General features: G+C 43.7%; 1 protein-coding gene across 1 annotated transcript in view; it reads left to right on the top strand.

Moving 5' to 3' along the window:
- The first annotated feature begins 6,662 nt into the window (after positions 1–6,662).
- dgat2 (diacylglycerol O-acyltransferase 2) overlaps positions 6,663–21,858 on the top strand; it is a 38,182-nt gene continuing 22,986 nt past the window's right edge. Inside the window, exons 1-4 of the mRNA XM_041199732.1 lie at positions 6,663–6,672; positions 7,865–7,993; positions 9,110–9,217; positions 17,223–17,293. Of these exons, the coding sequence (XP_041055666.1) occupies positions 6,663–6,672; positions 7,865–7,993; positions 9,110–9,217; positions 17,223–17,293 (318 nt within the window). The remainder of the gene's footprint in view (positions 6,673–7,864; positions 7,994–9,109; positions 9,218–17,222; positions 17,294–21,858) is intronic.

Raw genomic sequence — 21,858 nt, 5'->3', positions numbered from 1 at the left:
CTGGGTAAAGAAATTTCTCCTGTATTCCTGATTAGAAGTAATAGTGACTACTTTGGCCCTAGTATTGGGCTCTCCCTCAAGTGGAAAGCTCTTTATGGTGTCAAACCTCTTTCTAATTTTAAAGACCTCTATCAGGTCACCCCTCTTTTATAAAGAAAAGAGTTCCAGCCAGTTCGGTCTTTCCTGGTAATTACAAACTCTCTGTTCCTGTATCATCTTTCTATATCTTTTTCTTTTGCCTTTTCATCAGAGCCTCTATATCCCTTTTGCAATATGCACAGCACGTTCTGTTCCTGTCCTGTCTAAGTACAATAATGCTCCATTAATGTCTCGTATAACCATGTCCTCTACAATATTATTCCTACTCCTTTGGACGGAGGCAAACAATCTACTAGAGCAATGCTTGGTCACAGGTGAAACGTGAGCTAACGTATTAATAGGGCTGTGTGCTTATTTTATCATAAGTTTCTGGTCTTAATCTGCAATGACTTTTTCATTCAATGGGGACATTTGCCTTCTGATAAAATATCTTGTAAGTCAATAAATGTAATTAGTGATCGATCGTAAACAATCCAAGTTGATCAGGCAGAAATGGGCCGCTGGACATTTTCACAATGATATAATGCTGTGTGTATGGAGTTTCTTCCCCTTCATTCTTTCTTGGGATTCGAGCATTGCTGGAAATGCTAGCATTTGTTGCCCATCCCTAATTGCTCTTCAGTGCCTTGCTTGGCCATTTCAGAGGGCTGTTAAGAGTCAACCACGTTGCTGTGGGTCTGGGTCATTTGTAGGCCAGACCGGGTAAGGATGGCAGATTTCCCTCCCTAAAGGACATTGGTGAACCAGATGATAGTTGCCATGGTCACTATCATTGAGGCTAGCTTCATATTCCAGATTTATTATTTGAATCCAAATTCCAGCAGCTGCCATGATGGGATTTGAACCCATATCCCCAGAACGTTTTGGCCTCTGGATTCCTAATGGGGAAGTAAAAGACCTTAAGAGCAGAACATGAATCGAGGAGCCTGTATCTCTTCAAGGCAAGGTCAATCTATTGTACTTTAGAATCATACAGAACAGGTAAGAGAACTCAGTAAAATAATTTTGACAGAATGTATCAGGAGTGGTAATATAGATTAGTGGCACGGTTCTAAACAGTGTACAGGGACCAAAACCTGGAGGTTCATGTGCATAGACCTTTGAAGTGGCAGGATATATTTAGGGAGTAGTTAGCATAGTAGATGGGATCTTGGGCTTCATAAATAGAGGTACTGAGTACAAAAGTAGTGAAGTTATGCTGAACCTTTATAAAGCTCTAGTTAGGGCACAGTTGGAGTATTACATCTGGTTGCTGTCCTTCAAGAAGAATTTGAGGCTGCAAAAGAGATTTGTCAGAATGGTTCCAGGAATGGGGGATTTTAGTTCCAAGCTTAAGTTGGAGAAACTGATGATGTTTTTCCCTTTTTTTTAAAATCAAAAAAGGAGATTGAGGGGAGATTTGAGAGAGGTGTACAAGATAATGACAGGTTTGGATGAGGTAGACAAGGGAAAACTGTTCCCATTAGCTGATGTTACAAGGACTAGAGGATGAGAGATTTTGGGCAAGTGATACAGGGGGAATGTAAGGAAAACCTTTTTCACACAGTGATTGGTAATGACCTGGAACTCACTGCGCACTAGGGTGGTGGAAGTGGAGATTATGAATGATTTCAAAAGGAAATTGGATGGGCACTTGAGGGAAATAAGCCTGCAGAGCTATGGGATAGAGCAGGGGAATGGGACTGACTGGATTTCTGTACAGAGAGCTGGCAAGGACTCAATGGGCTGAATGGCCTCCTGCATACGACTCCATGATTCTGCTGTAAGGAGAGCAATACCCCTTCACTATTCTCACTGCTCGAGAGAGAGAGAAAGAGAGACACAATCAATCTAGTTAAGAGTTCAAGCCTGCATTGTGTCACCTCAGGAGACTGATGCCTTCCCTAGAAAAATAATTTGATATAATGTGCATTTTTGCAATTAAAAGATTTGATGGGAAAAGAGCAGGGGAGTGGGGCTGATGTGATGGCTCCTTCAAAGAGCCAGCATAAGCATTATGGGTCAAGTGGACTCTTTCTACAACCCTCCTTCACTTCTGCCCTCTTGCTCATCCCTGATTTTTCTATCGCTTCACCATTAGTGCCTTCCACTGTCTACCCCCAAATTTTCCCCCCAAACCTCCCCACCCCTCTCTTCTACTTTAAGATATCTTTTTTAAACTTACTACTGCACCTGTCCTAATGCCTCTTATGTGTCTCACCAGTGAATTTTGTATGACTGCTGCCGTGGGCTTTGGGATATCTTGATAAAGGTTGTATATAAATGCAAGCTTGCTGTTCTGTGCTGTGGTTCTGGCTGCTAATAATAGATTTTGTGTAAATGTATAGCTTGGGTTATTCTGTTTTTGATCAGGTGTCCTGGTTAAAATCATCAAAAACCTACTTGTAGCTCTAGTCTTTGTGAATTTTGAATGCTGCTTTCCAATCGTTCCGTGTGACACATGATGCAATCCTAAATGTTGACATGGCCCTGATTATTTCACTTTGCATGGTCCCAGTGTATGTGCCAAAGCTTATCAGGTTTAAGATTAAAGTTATCTGTACAGAAGCATTTACTGTTGCATCTGAACATTGGCCAAATAATAGACAGTGTCCTTTTAAGTGACCAGCTCAAGCTTCTAAATTTATTTTTAAGAAAAAAAACTACAATTCATGATTCAGCATAGACACATAGACTGATACATAAGGCGCAGTTGAAAGGAGGCCATTTGATCCACCATGTCTGTACTGGCTTGTGGGTAGGGATCTCCAATTAATCCTACACCCACTACTCCTTCTCCACAGCCCTTTTAAGTGTCCTTCCCTTCAAGTGTTTAACAAATTCTCTTTTTTTGGTTCATATTCTTTCATGGGATGTGGGTGTTGCTGGCAAATTTGTTGCCCATCCCTAATTGCTCTTGAGCTGAGTGGCTTTCTAGACCATTTCAGGGGCCAGTTAAGAGTCAACCGCATTGCTGTGGGTCTGGAGTCACATGTAGGCCAGACCGGGTTACGAAGGCAGATTTCCTTCCCTAAAGGGCATTGGTGAGCCATGTGTGTTTCTACGCTCATTGATCGCTGTCAGGTCACCATCACTGGGCGAGCTTTCAACTCCCAATGTATAAATTCAATTTAAATGCCAGCAGCTGCCGTGGTGGGATTTGAACCTATGTCTCCGGAGCATTAGCCTGGGTTTCTGCATTAGTGGTTCAGCGACATTACATCCAAACAAAGTATTTGCAATTTTGAATTGTTCCCAATTGTTCTCCTTGGAAAAGAGAAGGTTGAGAAGAGATTTGATAGATGTGTTCAAAATCGTGAGGGGTCCAGACAGAGTAGACAGGGAGAAACTGTTTCCATTGGTGGATGGATCAAGAACCAGAGAACACCAATTTAAGGTGATTGGCAAAAGAAGCAATGGCAACATGCAGAAGTGGCTGAAAGCTCCTTACAGGCAATGAAGTACTTTCAAAATTTAGCCACTGTTGTAATGTAGGAAATATGGCAGCCAATTTGCACACAACAAACTCCCACAAACAATAATGTGATGATAACAGGATAATCTATTTTTCTGATTGTTGATTGAGGGTGAAAGATTGACCAAGACACCAAGGAGAACTCCCCTGCTGCTCTTCAAATTGTGCCATGGGGTCTTTAACATTCATGTAGCAGGCAGATGAGGCCTCGATTTAACACCTCAGTTGAAAGACAGCACCCCCAACAGTGCAAAGCTCCCTCAGCACTGCACTGGAGTATCAGTCTTAATTTGTGCACTCAAGCCCTGGAGTGGAGCTTGAACCTCGGACCTTGTAAGTTCGAGGTGAGAGTGCTACCAACTGAGACACGCCTCAGCAATACAAAACTTTTGGAACCCTTTTCCTGCTAATTCCAGGCTGAGTAACCACTCTTCAAAATGCACATTTTGTCTACCGCTGTTATTTAATCCTCATTTAGACACTGCAGAATTCCTCATCAACACACTGCATGTTTGACTATTATATTTAAACCAGAGGGCAGAATCTTAAGATAATTGGCAAATGAACTCAAGGAAGATGATTTTTTTTTTGCACACTAGTGAGATGTTGTCATCAAATGTACTGTCTGAACGAGTGGTGGAAGCAGATTCAATAGTAACTTTCAAAAATACGAAAAGAGAGACATTGCTGAAGCTTTTCGTCTCGCACACATCAAGACAAATGTAAGAATGTCAAACTTCACGTGATCGTAACAATTTATACAACAGGAGAAAAGAGTAGTGATTGGTTGGCCAAGGTATTGCCTTGGAGAAAGTAATGGGGAAGTGTAGGTTTCCCCAGGCTCCTAGGTATTTAAAAAGGAAAAACATGAGATTTGAACATATTCCTTTTGTTTGCAGAGCTTGGGTTCCTGGGTATGAATGTGTGTTGCTTCTAAATTAGTTGTGAGTGTAGCTATTAAAACAGCGGCAAGTGCAGCCCAATTTCAGAATCGCATCTCACAGTAGACAATTTGTTTTGGGTTTTACCAGCGTGGGCTGATTGAGTATGGACTGTACTCTGCCTGTTACGAACAATCGAAGGAACATGCTGTTTCCTTTACGATCAGCCAATCACTGGGACATACAGCCTTATGTACCTGGCATCGTACTGGCACTGAACTTCATACACAACATCATGCAATTGTGTGGAAGGCAGAACCACCTTTGGACTGATGGCAGCATCTTGTTAGTGGAAAATATCACTCACGTAGCCACTGCATAGTAGCATTGTAAAACGGTTTGCTTAACCGGTTCAAATTTTAGAGATACTTGGCCTTTCCAGGGTAATTTGAGGCAGATAAGGCACTTTTCAGGTCCAACGTGTTAGCCTTTGGCTCATTTGTCTCTCAACAGCAAGGCTCACTGCACCTAATGAGGGTGAAAGGTGATCAAAGGTTCAGGGAGAAGGTCCAGTATCTACTTGTTTATTTGGAATAGATTAACTTGAGAGAGTGGGGGAGGAGGGAAAGCCTTTGTTCAGATAAACTGAGAATTTAATATGGGATACGGGAGGAATCTGAATCAAATGAAATCAGTCCTAACCTTGTACTTTTGATGTTAGGAGTAAACCATTTCGGACGAGTTTTTAGATTTCATGCTTATACTGCGAGTCTACTTGTGCAGGGCTGAAAGCAGTGACTCAATTGATCAAGCAATTTGGTTTAAAAGAGGTCAGACTCCATGGAAACCTAGCTTTAACACTCTGCACACACTATATAAAAACAAAAAACTGCAGATGCTGGAAATTCAAAACAAAAACAGAATTACCTGGAAAAACTCAGTAGGCCTGGCAGCATCGGTGGAGAAGAAAAGAGTTAATGTTTCGAGTCCTCATGACCTTTCAACACTCTGTGCACACTATCTACCCCATGACCGTTCCCACCATCCTGTTCAATTTAATTGTCTGTTCACAAGTCAAGAATGAGCAAATGCGTGCTGCTTTTGTCAAGGTATTTTTAAACCATTATCTTCTCTCAGTCCAGCTGCTGCTCACCCTGTGCCTTTGTTGAACTCTTAAACTCAACTATTCCAATGCTCTCCTGGCTGCCTACCCTCCATAAGCTGGGGCTTATCCAAGACTCTGCCCATATCCTAACCAAGTCCCATCTATCACTTTACCCCTGTGCTCACCGACTTACCAGTTCTGTTGAAGGGTCATGAGGACTCGAAACGTCAACTCTTTTCTTCTCCGCCGATGCTGCCAGACCTGCTGAGTTTTTCCAGGTAATTCTGTTTTTATTTTGGACCTTACCTGGTACTTGGTCTTGATTTTTGAAATTCCCAGCCTTGGTTTCAAACCTTCCCCACCCACTGAGAAGAGAGACATGTTGTCGAAGCTTTTCATCTTCCACCCATCAGGACAAACTCAAGAATGCCAACTTTCAAATGATCACAACAATTCTGCGATTGGGCAGCACTTGCTGAACAATCCTAAGTGTGCTAACGAGCACTTGCTAAGTACACTAACGAGCAATTTTAGATAATCAAGTTGATAATGTGGCTCATTTACACTTGCTAGAAGCTGCATACATTCATACGCAGGGACCCGTTCTCTGCAAGTGAAAGAAATATGTTCAAGCCTTGCACATTATTTGAATTACCTGGGAGATTGTTGAGCCTATAATTCTCTGTTGGCTGAGGCATTGCCATGCCAAAAGCAATCGAAGTCGACTTGCTAACCATTCGGCACCCTTTTCTAATGTAGTATAAATTTTTATTGCTGAAAAAGAGAGACATTGCCGAAGTTTTTCATCTTGCACTCATCAGGACAAACACAAGAATGCCAAATTTGTCTGGGAGCTTGGGGAGCCTATAGTTCCCAGTGCTTTTCTCATGGCAACATCTCAGCCAATCAGAATTGACTTGCCAACCAATCACCATCCTTTTCCCCTGTAGTATAAATTGTTCTTATTTGAAATTTGGCATTCTTGTGTTTGTCCTGATGAGTGCAAGATGAAAAGCTTCAACATGTCTCTTTTCAGCAAAATTCAAAGTCTGTACCACCAAATGACAACTTGCATTTACTTGACATTGTGCCGTTTATTTGGGAAATATTTCTGTCACTGTCAATGTGGGCAGGTAAGCCTATCATAGCAAGGCATGGCAAGCAGCAACAGAGATGTATGACTGGTTTAACTTAACTAGTTTAATTTGTGTCAATGGTGCTTGAAGATGGAGTGTTGGTGAAGAAACTGGAGAATTCCCTCCTTTTTTCTGGTTCATTCCATAGGGTCATGAGATTGGTCATCGATTAACATTTTCCTTCAGAGGTCAGCACCTCTGACATTACAGCACTCACGTAGTGGGCAGTCAAGGCTGTGTGCTCAGCCTGAAGCTTGACTATATATCTATCTGTGCTGATCATTACCCATGGCTCAGTAGTTAGCACCCTCGCCTCTTAAGTCAGAAGGTGGTGGGTTCAAGCCCCCTACAGAGACTTGAGCACCTAATTCAGGGTGTTAGACCCAGTGCAGCACTGCCACAGATGCCGTCTTTGGGTGAGGTATTAAATTGAGGCCCCGCCTGCTCTCCAAGGTGGGCGTAAAAGATCCCAGGGCACTATTTTGAAGAAGAGCAATGAGTTCTTGAGTGTCCTGGGCCAATATTTATCCCTCAATCAACATCACAAAAGACAGATTATCTGGCCATTATCACATTGCTGTTTGTGGGAGCTTCTTTTATCTTATTCATTCATGGGATGTGAGTGTCACTGGCAAGACCAGCATTTGTTGCCCTTGAGAAGGTGGTGGTGAGCTGCTGCCTTAAATCGCTGCAGTCCATGTGATGTGGGTACACCCGCAGTGCTGTTAGGAAGGGAGTTCCAGGATCTTGACCCAACAACAGTAAAGGAACAGCGATATATTTCCAAGTCAGGATGGTGTATGACTTGGAAGAGAGTTTGAAGATGGTGGCGTTCCCATGTGTCTGCTGCTCATGTCCTTCCAGGTGATAAGAGGTTGGGAGTTTGGAAGGTGCTGTCGACGATGCCTTGACGAGTTGTTGCAGTGTGTCTTGTAGGCATTGCACACTGCTGTCACAGTGCATTGGTAGTGGAGATGTCTTGTGTTGCCTTCATTTCAACAGTGACTACACTTTGCAAACTATTTAATCACTGGGATATCTTGTGGTCATAAAGCACTATAAAAATGAAAGTCTGTCAGCCTCGCACTGAGCCAAGCACTTGTTCACCAAAATGCCAAGTGCAGTTTCAAGATGAAACTAAACCTGTAAAAAATGATGGACTTACCTTCTTTGTTTCAACCTTTTCTAGGAACTGGTGCAAGCATTCTCTCTGCCTTGAGTAAACTACCATCTCTTCCTTGGTTGGCGAGGTCCAAGATAGAACGACACTTGCAAATGATCTCAGTCTATCAATGGGTTATAACTTTTCTAATTATGGGTAAGGTCATTCTTTCCAACAATGTTTTCGCTTTTTCTGGTTGAAAATTGAAGGCCGTTCATCTAAGAATGTTTGTTTGTTTGTTTGTTTGTTTGTGAATGGTTGTATAATTGAAGTGCAGTCAGGATTTCTGTATATGGTTAAAGGATAATGTCAACAGAGATTTGTTTATAATGGATATGGGGAATTTTCATTTTGGCTACATATTTTGATGAAGATGCACAAACTGTTCCTTTTTTTTTTAAATGGTTGAGATGGGAATGTAAAAACTTGAATGGCCATTCAGCCCTTCAAACCTGTTCCATCATTCAGTTAAGTTATTGCTGATCTGTATTTTTAATCCATCTACCCGTCTTAATTCCATAACCCTTCATGTCCTTACCTAAAGAAAATAATGAGCCCACAATGGTAAGAGCGTTTGTCCTTTGCTTTTATTGGGGATTTCTATATTCCTATCTTGGGTCTCAGTTGATAGGCTCATGAATCTTGTCAATGGTTCCTAGTTAATTCACCCTAAGCTAAACTAACTAGCTTGTCAACTTTCAGGATGGCCAATATCTGCTGAGAATACTTTTTCTCCAAAGGGAGAGAATAATGACACCACTCCAGATTGAGGTGCAATATGTGTTACCAGACTGATAATCCAGAGGCCTGGCCTAATGAGTTCAAATCTCACCATGGCAACTGGGACTTTAAGTTCAGGTTAATCACATAAATAATCCACCTGGTTCGCTTGTGTCCTTTAGGGAAGAAAATTTTACTGTCCTTATTCAGTCTGGTCGATATGTGACTCCAGACCCACAGCAAGGTAATTGACTGCCCTCTGAAATGGCCTAGCAAGCTATTCAGTTGTGTTCCAGAAGGCAGCTCACCACCACCTCCTCAAGGACAATTGGGGATGGGCAATAAATGCTGGCTAGTGACACCCACATCCTAAAAACAATAAAGAATTAAAGCTCCGCTGCATTTAGTGTGGGGATAGGATTACTTGATGGTGACTCCAGGTGCCAGAAGTGGAAGAATGTTCTATTCAGCACCATTGTAGTATCTCTTTATTTTGATTTTAGCCAATTCATCTTTGAGAGCTTGACCTATGTTTCTGATTTCACGTTACAGGGATTACGTGCACCGTAACCATGTGTTACATCTTCTTCACTAATCTCTGGCCGATTGCAGCTTTATACTTTTCCTGGCTAGTCATCGACTGGAATACGCCAAACCAAGGTTAGAAACCAGGGCAAGGGGCGGACCTGGTCAAGTTGGGGTGGGGGTAGGCCACGGTTCTATCTGACCTTATGCTTACATTCTCTCCAGGAAAAATAAACTGCATGTCCCTCATTTGGCAGCTTTGCCACCAGAGTAAAGCTGTAGGACAGAGCAGTCCAATAGCTTAAATATTTACTCCCTCAACCACTGACGCACAGTTGCAGCTGTGTGCACTGTCTACAAGATGCACTGCAGCAACTCATCGAGGCTCCTTCGACAGCACCTTCCAAACCTACAGCCTCCATCACTTAGGACAAGGCCAGTAGTTCCACTGGAACCCCACCACCCACTCACCATCCTGACTTAGAAATATATCGGCCGTTCCTTCACTGTCACTAAGTCAAAATCCTGGAACTCCCTTTCTAACAGCACTGTGGGTATACCTACACCAAATGGACTGCAGTGGTTCAAGAAGGCAGCTCACCATCACCTTCTGTCCCTGGACTAGTAATCCAGAGGCCCAGGGTAATGCTCTGGGGACCTGGGTTCGAATCCCACCACAGCAGATGGTGAAATTTGAATCCAATAAAAATCTGCAATTAAAAGTCTAATGATGACCATGAAACCATTGCTGATTGTCGTAAGAACCCATCTGGTTCACTAAAAAAGAAAAATGTCCCATACAGAAGGAAATCTGCCATCCTTACCTGCTCTGGCCTACATGTGACTCCAACCCCATAGCAATGTGGTTGATTCTTAACTATCAAGCCACCCAGTTATATCAATCCACTAAAAAGTCTAAAAGGAATGGAACCAGACGGACCACCCGGCATCGACCTAGGCACCAGAAACAACAAAGGCAATCGCAGCCCTGTCGACCCTGCTAAATCCTCCTTACTAACATTTGGGGGCTTCTGCCAAAATTGGGAGAGCTGTCTCACAGACTAGCCAAGCAACAGCCTGACATAGCCAGTATAGTCATACTGACGGAAACATACCTGACACACCACATCCACAAACATTCACTCCCTCCACTACCGATGCACAGTGGCAGCAGTGTGTACCATCTACAAGATGCACTGCAGGAACTCACCAAGGCTCCTTAGACAGAACTTTCCAAACCCACAACCACTACCATCTTGAAGGACAGGGGCAGCAGATAGATGGGAACACGATCATCTGGAAGTTCCCCTCCAAGTCACTCACCGTCCTGACTTGGAAATATATCGCCGTTCACTGGGTCAAGATCCTGGAACTCCCTCCCCAACAGCACTGTGGGTGTACCTACACCACATGGACTGCAGCGGTTCAAGAAGGCAGCACACCACCACCTTCTCAAGGGGCAATTGGGATGGACAAAAAAATGTCGGTTGAGCCAGCGAAGCTCACGTCCCATAAATGAATTTTTTTTTGAAGTTGCCCAAAGGTGAAAGGAGGTGGAGTTCTGGATGCTCACCTCCCTCTGATTCAACAGAAGAAATAGGAGCTGGAGGAGGCCATTTGGCCCTTAGACCCTGCTCCGCGGTTCAATAAGATCACGACTGATCTTCTACCTCAACTCCACCTTCCTGCTCTATCCCCATATTCCGTAATTCCCTTTGGGGTTGATAGAATTTTGGTTACTGTCTTCAGTATACTTAGTGATTCAGCATCCACAAGCTCTCTGGGGTGGAGAACTCAAGATTCACAACCCTCTGAGTGAAGAAATTTGTCCTCATCTCAGTCTTAGATGGCTGATCCCTTTATCCTTCAACTGTTGCCTCCATGTTTTAGATCCTGCAGCCAGGGGAAGCATGTTCTCAGCGTCCACCCTGTAAAGGCCATAAGATGTAGGAGCAGAAGTAGGACATTCGGCCCATCGACTCTGGTCCACCATTCAACGAGATCATGGCTGATCTGATAATCCTCAACTCCACTTTCCTGCCTTTTCCCCATAACCCTTGATTCCCTTACTGATTAAAACTCTATCTCAGCCTTGAATATACTCAATGACCCAGCCTCTACAGCCCTCTGCAGTAAAGAATTCCACAGGTTCACTACCCTCAGGAGAAATTCCTCCTCATCTCTGTCTTAAATAGGTGACCACTTACTCTGAGATTATGCCCTCTAGTCTTAGACACTCCCACAAGGGGAAACAACCTCTCAGCATCTACCCTGTCAAGCCCCCTAAGAATCTTAAGTTTCAGTAAAGTCGCCTCTCATTCTTCCAAACTCCAGTGAGTATAGGCCCAACCTACTCAACCTATTAAAAAATCCCTCCATATCTGCGATAAATCTAGTGAACCTTCTCTGGACTGCCTCCAATGCCAGTATATCTTTCCTTAGATAAGGGGACCAAAATTGTTCACAGTTGGTGTGGTTTAACTAGTGCCTTGTATAGTTTTAGCAAGACTTCCCTCTTTTTAAACTCCATTCCATTGGAAATAAAGGCCAACATTTGCCTTCCCTATTACCTGCTGAACTTGCACAATAACTTTTTAGGATTCATGCACGAGGACCCCCGAATCCCTCTGTGCTGCAGCTTTCTGCCGTCTTTCTCCATTTAAATAATATTCAGCTCCTCTATTCTTCCTGCCAAAGTTCATAACCTCACACTTTCCCACATTATATTCCATCCGCCAAGTTTTTGCCCACTCGCTTAACCTGGCTCTATCCCTCTGTAGACTCTGTCATCCACTAAGATAAAAGCAAAATACTGCAGATGCTGGAAATCTGAAACAAACCAAAATAGCTGGAAAAACTCAGCAGGTCTGACAGTATCTGTGGCGAGAAAGACAGAGTTAACGTTTCGAGTCTGTATGACTCTTCTTCAGAACTAAAGAGAAGTAAACTGTGGTGAATTATACACTATTTAAGGGGGGGTGGGACAGGTGGAGCTGGATAGAAGGCCAGTGATAGGTGGAAGCAAAGGTGAAATTGCAAAAATGTCATAAATAAAAGATCAAAGGGGTGTTGATGGTGGTGATACTGGCTAAAGAAGATGCTAATGGTGACATTAAGAGTAGAAAGCAGGATGAGCAAGTGACAGATGGCCCGAGTGGGGGTGGGGTGGCCTGCAAACATGACCCAAACCTCCCTGTCGCTTGCCATTTCAACACTCCACCCTGCTCTCATGTCTACATGTCCGTCCTTGACCTGCTGCAATGTTCCAGTGAAGGTCAATACAAACTGGAGGAAGAGCACTTCACCTTCCGATTAGGCACTTTACAGCCTTCCGGACTGAATATTCAGTTCAACGGCTTCAAATCATGAACTCTCTCCTCCATCCCTACCCCTTTTTGATCCCCTTTTTCAAATATTTATTTTAAAATTTTTATATTTTTTTTCCCACCTATATCATTATTAGTTTTTAAATTTATTCCCTTCCATTGTTTTATCCCCACCTTTTAGCCTATTTTGATCTTTTGTCCCACACCGTCCCCTCCCCACAACCCCAACCCCCTCTCCCACCCCCACTAGGACCATCTGTCACTTGCTCATCCTGCTTTCTACTCTTAATGTCATCATTTGCACCTCCTTTAGCCAGTATCACCCCCATCAACACCCCTTTGTCCTTTTGTTTATGACATCTTTTGCAATCTCTTCTTTGGCTCCACCTATCACTGGCCTTCTATCCAGCTTCACCTGTCCCAACCCCCTTAAACAGTATATATTTCACCACATTTCTACTTCTCTTTAGCTCTGAAGAAGAGTCACATGGACTTGAAACATTAACTCTGTCTTTTTCTCCACAGATGCTATCAAACCTGCTGAGTTTTTGCAGCAATTTTTGTTTTTGCCTTTGTCATCCACACCGCTTGCCTTGTCACCTATTTTTGTCATCCGCAAACTAGGCAAATGGTGCATTTACTTCCCTCATCCAAGTCATTAATAGACATTGTAAATAATTGTGGCCCCAGTACTGATCCCTGTGGCACTCCACTAGTTACACGTAGCCATCCTGAAAATGCGCCCCTTATCCCAACTCTCTGTCTTCTATTAGTTAGCCAATCCTCTATCCATGCTAATATACTACCCCCCCAACATCACGGGCTCTTATCTTATTAAGTAGCCTTATGTGCGGTACCTTATCAAACGCCTTTTGGAAATCCAATTTTTTTTTCTTTTATTCATTCACGGGATGTGGGCTTCGCTGGCTGGGCCAGCATTTATTGCCCATCCCTAATTGCCCTTGAGAAGGTGGTGAGCTGCCTTCTTGAACCGCTGCAGTCCACGTGGTGTAGGTACACCCAAATGCTGTTAGAGAGGGAGTTCCAGGACTCTGACCCAGTGACAGTGAAGGAACGGCGATATATTTCCAAGTCAGGATGGTGAGTAGCTTGGAGGGGAACTTCCAGGTGGTGGTGTTCCCAGGTGGTGGTGTTCCCATGTGTCTGCTGCCCTTGTCCTTCTAAATGGTAGTGGTTGTGGGTTTTGAAGGTGCTGTCGAAGGAACCTTGGTGAATTCCTGCAGTGCAGGAATATTGCATCTACTTGTTGCCCTTTATCAATCCTGCTTGTTACTCCTTCAAAGAATTCTAATAAATTTGTCATGATTTTCACTTCATGAAGCCATGTTGACTCTGCTTGATTAATGAGGCAGATTTGATAAGGGAGCTTAAGGTGAAGGAACCCTTAGGAGCAAGTGACCATAATATGATAGAATTTACCCTGCAATTTGAGAGGGAAAAGCTGGAATCAGATGATCAGATGTAACGGTATTACAGTTGAATAAAGGCAACTACAGAGGCATGAGGGAGGAGCTGGCCAGAATTGACTGGGAGATGAGCCTAGCAGGAAAGACAGTGGAACAGCAATGGCAGGAGTTTCTGGGAGTAATTTGGGAGACGCAGCAAAAATTCATCCCTAGGAAGAAGAAGCATACTAAAGGGAGGACGAGGCAACCATGGCTGGCAAGGGAAGTCAGGGACAGCATAAAAGCTAAAGGGAAAGCATACAATGCGGTGAAGAGCAGTGGGAACCAGAGGATTGGGAAGCCTACAAAGACCAACAGAGGACAACTAAAAAAGAAATAAGGAGGGAGAAGATTAAATATTAGGCTAAACTAATATAAAAGAAGATTGCAAGAGTTTTTTTTTAGATATATAAAGGGTAAGAGAGAGGCAAAAGTGGACATTGGGCCGCTGGAAAATGACGCTGGAGAAGTAGTAGTGGGGAACAAAGAAATGGCGGAGGAACTGAATAGGTACTTTGCGTCAGTCTTCACAGTGGAAGACACGAGTGACATCCCCAAAGTTCAAGAGAGTCGGGGGGCAGAGGTGAGTATGGTGGCCATTACCAAGGAGAAGGTGCTAGGAAAACTGAAAGGTCTGAAGGTGGATAAATCACCTGGACCAGATGGATTATACCCCAGAGTTCTGAAGGAGATAGCTGAAGAGATGGTGGAGGCATTAGTGGTGATCTTTCAGGAATCACTGGAGTCAGGGAGGGTCCCAGAGGACTGGAAAATTGCTAATGTAACCCTCCTGTTTAAGTAGGGAGTGAGGCAAAAGATGGGAAATTACAGACTGATTAGCCTGACCTCGGTCGTTGGTAAGATTTTAGAGTCCATTATTCAGGATGAAATTTCAGAATACTTGGAAGTGCATGGTAAAATAGAGCAAAGTCAGCACGGTTTCATCAAGGGGAGGTCATGCCTGACAAATCTGCTAGAATTCTTTGAGGAGGTAACGAGTAGGTTAGACAAAGGAGAGCCAATGGATGTTATCTGCTTGGACTTCCAGAACACCTTTGACAAGGTGCCGCACAGGAGACTGCTCAGTAAGATAAGAGCCCATAGTGTTAGAGGCAAGGTACTAGCACGGACAGAAGATTGGCTGTCTGGCAGGAGGCAGAGAGTGGGGATAAGGGGGTCCTTCTCAGAATGGCGGCCGGTGACCAGTGGAGTTCTCCAGGGGTCACTGTTGAGACCACAACTTTTCACTTTATACATTAATGATCTAGATGAAGGAACTGAGGGCATCCTGGCTAAGTTTGCAGATGATATAAAGACAGGTGGAGGGACAGGTAGTATTATGGAGGCGGGGAGACTGTAGAAGGATTTGGACAGGTTAGGAGAATGGGCAAAGAAGTGGCAGATGGAATACAACTTGGGGAAGTGTGAGGTCATGCACTTTGGTAGGAAGAATAGAGGCTGAGACTATTTTCTAAATGGGGAGAGAATTCAGAAATCTGGAGTGCAAATGGACTTGGGAGTCCTAGTCCAGGATTCTCTTAAGGTTAACTTGCAGGTTGAGTCAGTAGTTAGGAAGGCAAATGCAAAGTTGGCATTTATTTTGAGAGGACTAGAATATAAAAGCAGGGATGTGCTGCTGAGGCTTTATAAGGCTCTGGTCAGACCACATTTAGAATATTGTGAGCAATTTCAGGCCCCAAATCTCAGGAAGGATGTACTGGCCTGGAGAGGGTCCAGAGGAGGTTCACGAGAACCATCCCAGGAATGAAAGGCTTAACATATGAGGAACGTTTGAGGACTCTGGGTCTTTACTCGATGGAGTTTAGAAGGATGAGGGGGGATCTGATTGAAACTTACAGAATACTGAAAGGCCTGGATAGAGTGGATGTGGGGAAGATGTTTCCATTAGTAGGAGAGACTAGGACCCGAGGGCACAGCCTCAGAGTAAAGAGAAGACCTTTTAGAACAGAGATGAGGAGAAACCTCTTTAGCCAGAGAGTGGTGAATCTATGAAATTCATTGCCACAGAAGGCTGTGGAGGCCAGGTCATTGAAAGAGAGATAGATAGGTTCTTGATTGGTAAGGGGATCAAAGGTTACGGGGAGAAGGCGGGAGAATGGGGTTGAGAAACTTATCAGCCATGATTGAATGGCGGAGCAGACTCGATGGGCCAAATGGCCTAATTTCTGCTCCTGTGTCTTATGGTCATATTTCTAAATGCTGTGCTATTACCTCCTTTATAATCGACTCTAAGATTTTCCCAATGACAGATGTTAAGCTAACTGGCCTCTGGTTACCTGTTTTTTGTCTCCCTCCCTCTTTGAATAAGGGTGCTACATTAGCAGTTTTCTAGTCCTTTGGGACTTTTCCAGAATCTAAGGATTCTTGAGAGATTGCTACTAATGCATCCACTATCTATGTAGCTGCTTCCTTTAATATCCCCATCAGGTCCTGGGGACTTATCGGCCTTTAGCCCCGTTAGTTTCCCTAGTATTTTTTCTCTAGTGATAGTTATTGTATTATTTACTCCCCGCCCTTTTGCCCCATGGTTATTTAGTGTGTTTATAATACTATTTGTCTTCATAGTAGAAGACACTGATGCAAAGTATTTATTCAACTCCTCTGCCATTTCTTGGTTCCCCATTATTATTTCCCCAGCCTCATTCTCTAAGGGACCTATATCCACTTTGGCCTCTCTCTTTTTTGTATATTGAAAGAAGATCTTAACTGTCCATTTTTATATTATTTACTAGTCTACCCTCAAAGTTTATTTTTTCCCTCCCTTTTATTTTTTTGGTCATCTTTTGTTGGTTTTTAAAACTTTTCCAATCCTTCGGCTTACCGCTACTCTTTGCCACTTTATATGTTTTTTCTTTCAATTTGATACAATCCTTAATTTCCTTGGTTAACCATCATTGGTTTATCCTTTTCCAAGAATCCTTCTTCCTCACTGGGAAATATCTTTGAGAGTCATAAGCTATTTTCCTAAATGTCTGCCTTTGTTCATCAACTGTCTTTTCTGCTAAACTCCTTTCCCAGTCCACTCCAGCCAACTCTGTCCTCGTTTCCTTTGTAATTACTCTTATTTAAGTTTAGCATGGTTGTTTCTCACACTCAAACCATGTGCAGAATTCTACCATGGTCACTGTTTCCTTGCGTATCTTTTACTCTGAGATCACTTATTAAACTTGCCTCTTTATACATTACCAGACTTGAAATACTTGAAAAAGGAGAAATTTTCAGGGCTAGAGGGAAAGCGCAAGGGGAAGTAACATTTACTTTGCAAGTTGATCATGTTAAATCTTCAAGATCATTTGGGGGAAAGAAAGAAATGCATCCTTTTTGCAGGAGGACGAAGATCAGAATGGGTTCGGAACTGGACTGTTTGGAGATACTTCCGAGAATACTTTCCTATCAGAGTGAGTACTTAAAGGGGACCAAGTGATGATTTTTGTAATGATCTGCCCACATGTGTAGATGAGGGAAAACTTACCTAATGTCTTTTGTTTCCCCTTTCTAGAGTCCTTGCCTCTTTTCTTGAGAGGGAGGACATTTTGCACGAAACCCATCTTTTCCAATCATATTTGTGCACTTGAAATATATACCGTGCTTTCCAATCAGCTTGTGAGCTCATTTCAGTAAGGCTCTGCGGTATTGCTGGTGTCATAGACACCAGTATCGTGCCCTCCACTGGTCAGATGGTCACAGGTTCAAGTCCCACTCCAGATGCTTAAGATGCAAAATCCAGGCTGGCCCTCCCCATGCTACATACCCGTACACTGGGAGTGCTGCACTGATGGAGGTGCCATCTTTTGGATCGAGAATCCACCTGTCCCCTCAGGTGTACTTAAAAGGTCCCATGGTGTGCTTTTGCAGGAAAGCAGTTGGAGCTGACCCTGGTGTCCAGAACGAATATTTACCCTTCATCTAAACTCTCTTAATCGCTTTCCTTTGTGCTAACTGGCTATGTTTCCTATATTACATCATTGACTAGACTCGGTTATGAAAAGTGCCATATAAATGTAACCTTTCTATTGAGAAGGGATGTAAAAAGACACTTTTTTTTAATAATTGCTCTTTGAATTTAAACTCCCGTTCATTTATCAACCCCTGAGCTCAATATATCGGCTCCCAGCCTCTGTTTTATTTGATCTTTCATGGGGTGTGGGCATCGTGGACAAGGCCGGCATTTGTTGCCCATCCCTAATTGCCCCTTGAACTGAGCAGCTTGCTCGGCCATTTCAGAGGGCAATTAAGAATCAACCACTTTGCTGTGGGTCTGGAGTCACATGTAGGCCAGACCAGGTAAGGACGGCAGATATTTTTCCCTAAACGACATTAGAGAACCAGATGGGTTTTTATGACAATTGTTTCATGGTCATCGTTACAGAGACCAGCTTTTGAATTCCAGATTTATTAGTTGAATTTAATGCTTGCCCAGCCAGTGATGCCCACATCGCATGAACAAAAAAAAAACTGTCTCTTTTTGCCTAGATTATAAAGTGTAGCGCCCATACTTCAAAGCACCCAAAGTTCTATACAGCCAATTTAAGTATAACAGAGACCACACTTCAAAAGTAATGTAGGAAACACAGCAACCAATTTGCAAACATTCACTCCCTCCACCACAGTGTGTACCATCTACAAGATGCACTGCAGAAATTCAACAAGGCTCCTTCGACAGCAACTTTCAAACCCACGACCAGCAGGCACATGGGACCACCACCGCCTGGAAGTTCCCCTCCAAGTCACTCACCATCCTGACTTGGAAATATATCGCCGTTCCTTCACTGTCACTGGGTCAAAATCCTGGAACTCCCTCCCTAACAGCACTGTGGGTGTACCTACACCACATGGACTGCAGCGGTTCAAGAAGGCAGCTCACAACCAGGGAATGAAAGGAATAACCTGTACGATGTGTGCGCCGTCATGCAATCGTTCCCTGACCTGTATCTGGACTTTAACTATACAGTAATAGCAAAACATTCAGACAATTAACTAGCTTTTATCTCTGTGTTGACGCCTAACACTAGTCATTGCATTGCAGATCCAAGTACTGATTTTTTTTCCTGATGCTTAAAGACACGTTAGGTCATTTCACTGAGAACAGATGCCTGCAGAAAATAACTGGTTTATACTCTTTGAGTAATCGTTTAACCTGATATCCATAATTAATCCTGTTTATGTGGATTTGGATTGGTGAAAAAATTGTTTTCTTGTATCAAATCTGAATTGGTCAATGTTTTGTGCAGATTTACTTCAGGTATTTGTAGTCGCTTATAAATACTTTTTTTGAATGCACTCATAATTTTCCTTTAAATACTGACCAGCAGAATTTTCTTGGTGAGTTCTATAGTTACTGCTTGTACATCTAGAAAGCTTGATACTCATCTCTCACAATTTACAGAGTGGTGGATTGTGCGTGAGGAGAAAGGGAGGGTCAGGTAAAATGACACCTTAGGGAAAAGATTCTAAGCAAGTTTTAGAAGGAAGGAGTATGACAATGCAGCACCAGTGGGTGACTGAAGACACAGATGTCAGTGGTGGAGCAGTGGATGTCTTTTGTAGTGACTGGAACAGCATTTCTGCAAAATCAGAACGGCACCTTCCATTTAATGTAATTTCTGAGATCAGGTCCTTAAGCTAATTGACTGTCCCATTTTTGTGGTTGACTTTTGCTAGATCCTTTTTAAGGAGGGTTATTTGGTGGGGTTGGGAGGAGGAGAGGAAGCTTTTTGGAGCTGTCAATCTTGTTTGGATCAAACTGTGTAAATGAGACACATGTAGCCGCTTTGTCTTCCCTGCCCCCTCCCCCCCCCACAAACCCCACACATGCCTTCTGAATCCTGAGTGAATCCAATTTTTCCACACTTTTTTTTAAGAGACTCCTGCAGTACCTGATCTGTTCACAAGTGACTGAAATGCAAATTCTTTGAGATCTGATGGCATTTGACAACCAGCTGCCCCAAAATTGGGAAAGATTTATCGAGCAGTTAATTGCAAATTGTTTCCATTTGGAACTAGATGACTGAGCAGATTTTGGTCGGATTAATGTAATTGATTAAACCATTCGTGGCTTTCATTTTATGCCATAATGCAAATAACCTTGGCAACGGTGGTAAAGAGCAAATACAGGAAACCCTAGACTGATAGAGCACAGAGGGGCCATTTGGCCCAACATGTCTGTGCCACCTCTTTGAAAGTGCTGTACAGCCAGTCCCATTCCTCAGCACTGCAATTCTTCCCCTCGTAAATAAATGTCTGATTCTTTTTTGGAAATTTACTACCCTTTCAGACGGTGCGTTGCAGACCAGAGCTCATTGTATAATTGAGATTAACAGCTGATTGTCCATTCGCCAAGTTCGTTTAAATAGCAATTTCAACTCCTAACAGCTTTGTGATTTTGCAGAAATGCTTTGGAGCTGTTTCTGCAACATGATCGTGGAATTAAAATTTGGTCTTTCTGTCAAATTTCTCACTCTCCCATCGCCATCTTGAGCAAATTCAATAGGGTGTCAGCTGTGGCTGAGTGGGTGGCACTCTTGACCCCTGAGTCAGCAGGTCGAGAGGTCAAGCCCTACTCTTAGACACTCGAGCACAAGTGCTGGATGTGTACTCCAGTGCAGGACTGAGGGGGTGCTGCACTGACTGAGGCACCACCCTTCAAATGAGACATTAAACTGAGGGCCTGGCTGCCCTGGCTTTCGGGTGGATGTGAAAGACTCCGCTGCACTATTGCTAAGACGAGCATAGGGTTCTCACCAGTGGCCTGACCAATGGTTATCCCTCGGCCAACAGCTCCTGATCAACTGTGTGCAAGCTGGCTGCTGTGTTTCCTACAACAATGTCTATGCTTACGTTATGCTCCTTAGACAGCACCTCCCAAACTCATGACCGGTACCACCTAGAAGGACAAGGGCAGCAGACACATGGGAGCACCACCACCTGCAAGTTCCCCTCCAAGTCCCTCACCATCCTGACTTGGAAATATATCGCCGTTCTTTCACTGTCGCTGGGTCAAAATCCTGGAACTCCCTCCCTAACAGCACTATGGGTGTACGTACACCACATGGACTACAGCGGCTCAAGAAGGCAGCTCACCACCACCTTCTCAAGGGCAAGTAGGGATGGGCAATAAATGCTGGCCCAGCCAGTGATGCCCACATCTCATGAACAAATAAATTTAAAAAACCATTAGCTGAAAGCGTTTTGGGAGATCCTGAGATGGTGAAAGGTGCTTTAAAAATGCAAGTTTGTTTTATTTTAAATGGTAATAGAAGTGGAGAGCAATTACTGCTGATCAAAGCAAACAGAGTCAACGATGCCCCTCGTAAAAGGTGCTTATCAATATGTAGACAGTATGATAGCCACCCTGCCAATTGGACCAGAGTGATCGCAGACTTTTGATCACTAACATTGGTTGGACTTTGTTTCAATTACTGTTGAGTAACTCAGTGGAAAAGTTGCAGCATGTGTTTGTCAGTGCCTACCTCACCTCGCCACTGAAATGTGCATGTGGAGCCTGTGTGCTCAAATTCATGCCCACCCTGTCTCCCTTATCTGCTGGTTTTACAATATTTGCTCAACAATTTGAACTGAAATGGCTGATAGCACACACGAATTCTGCTGCACGTTCACGTATCTCTGGCAAGGGCTCCAGCCACCAGCACGCTTGTTTCACAAGGGATTAAGGACACTAGGGGCAGAATTTTGCCCTTGGCATGCACACTTGGTAAGGGCGGGCGGGCGAGGGGCTGTTGGGAAGCCTGTGATCGGGCCTGGAAGGCAATTTCACGCTGGCCGGCCAATTAAGGCCCAACCAGCGTGAAACGCGAGCAGCCTGTGTGGGGTTGGGTGGGGTGGAGGGAGGGGAGGGGAGAGAGAGAAGTGTGAGCCGGGGGAGGGGGGATGTGTGAGCCAGGGGAGGGGGGAAGTGTAAGCCAAGGGAGCACAACTTTCACGCGTGTGTGCTACATAATGAACT

The sequence above is a fragment of the Carcharodon carcharias genome, chromosome 11, assembly GCF_017639515.1.
Source record: "Carcharodon carcharias isolate sCarCar2 chromosome 11, sCarCar2.pri, whole genome shotgun sequence".
NCBI classification, from domain to species: Eukaryota; Metazoa; Chordata; class Chondrichthyes; order Lamniformes; family Lamnidae; genus Carcharodon; species Carcharodon carcharias.
This window is presented reverse-complemented; position numbering and strand designations above follow the sequence as displayed.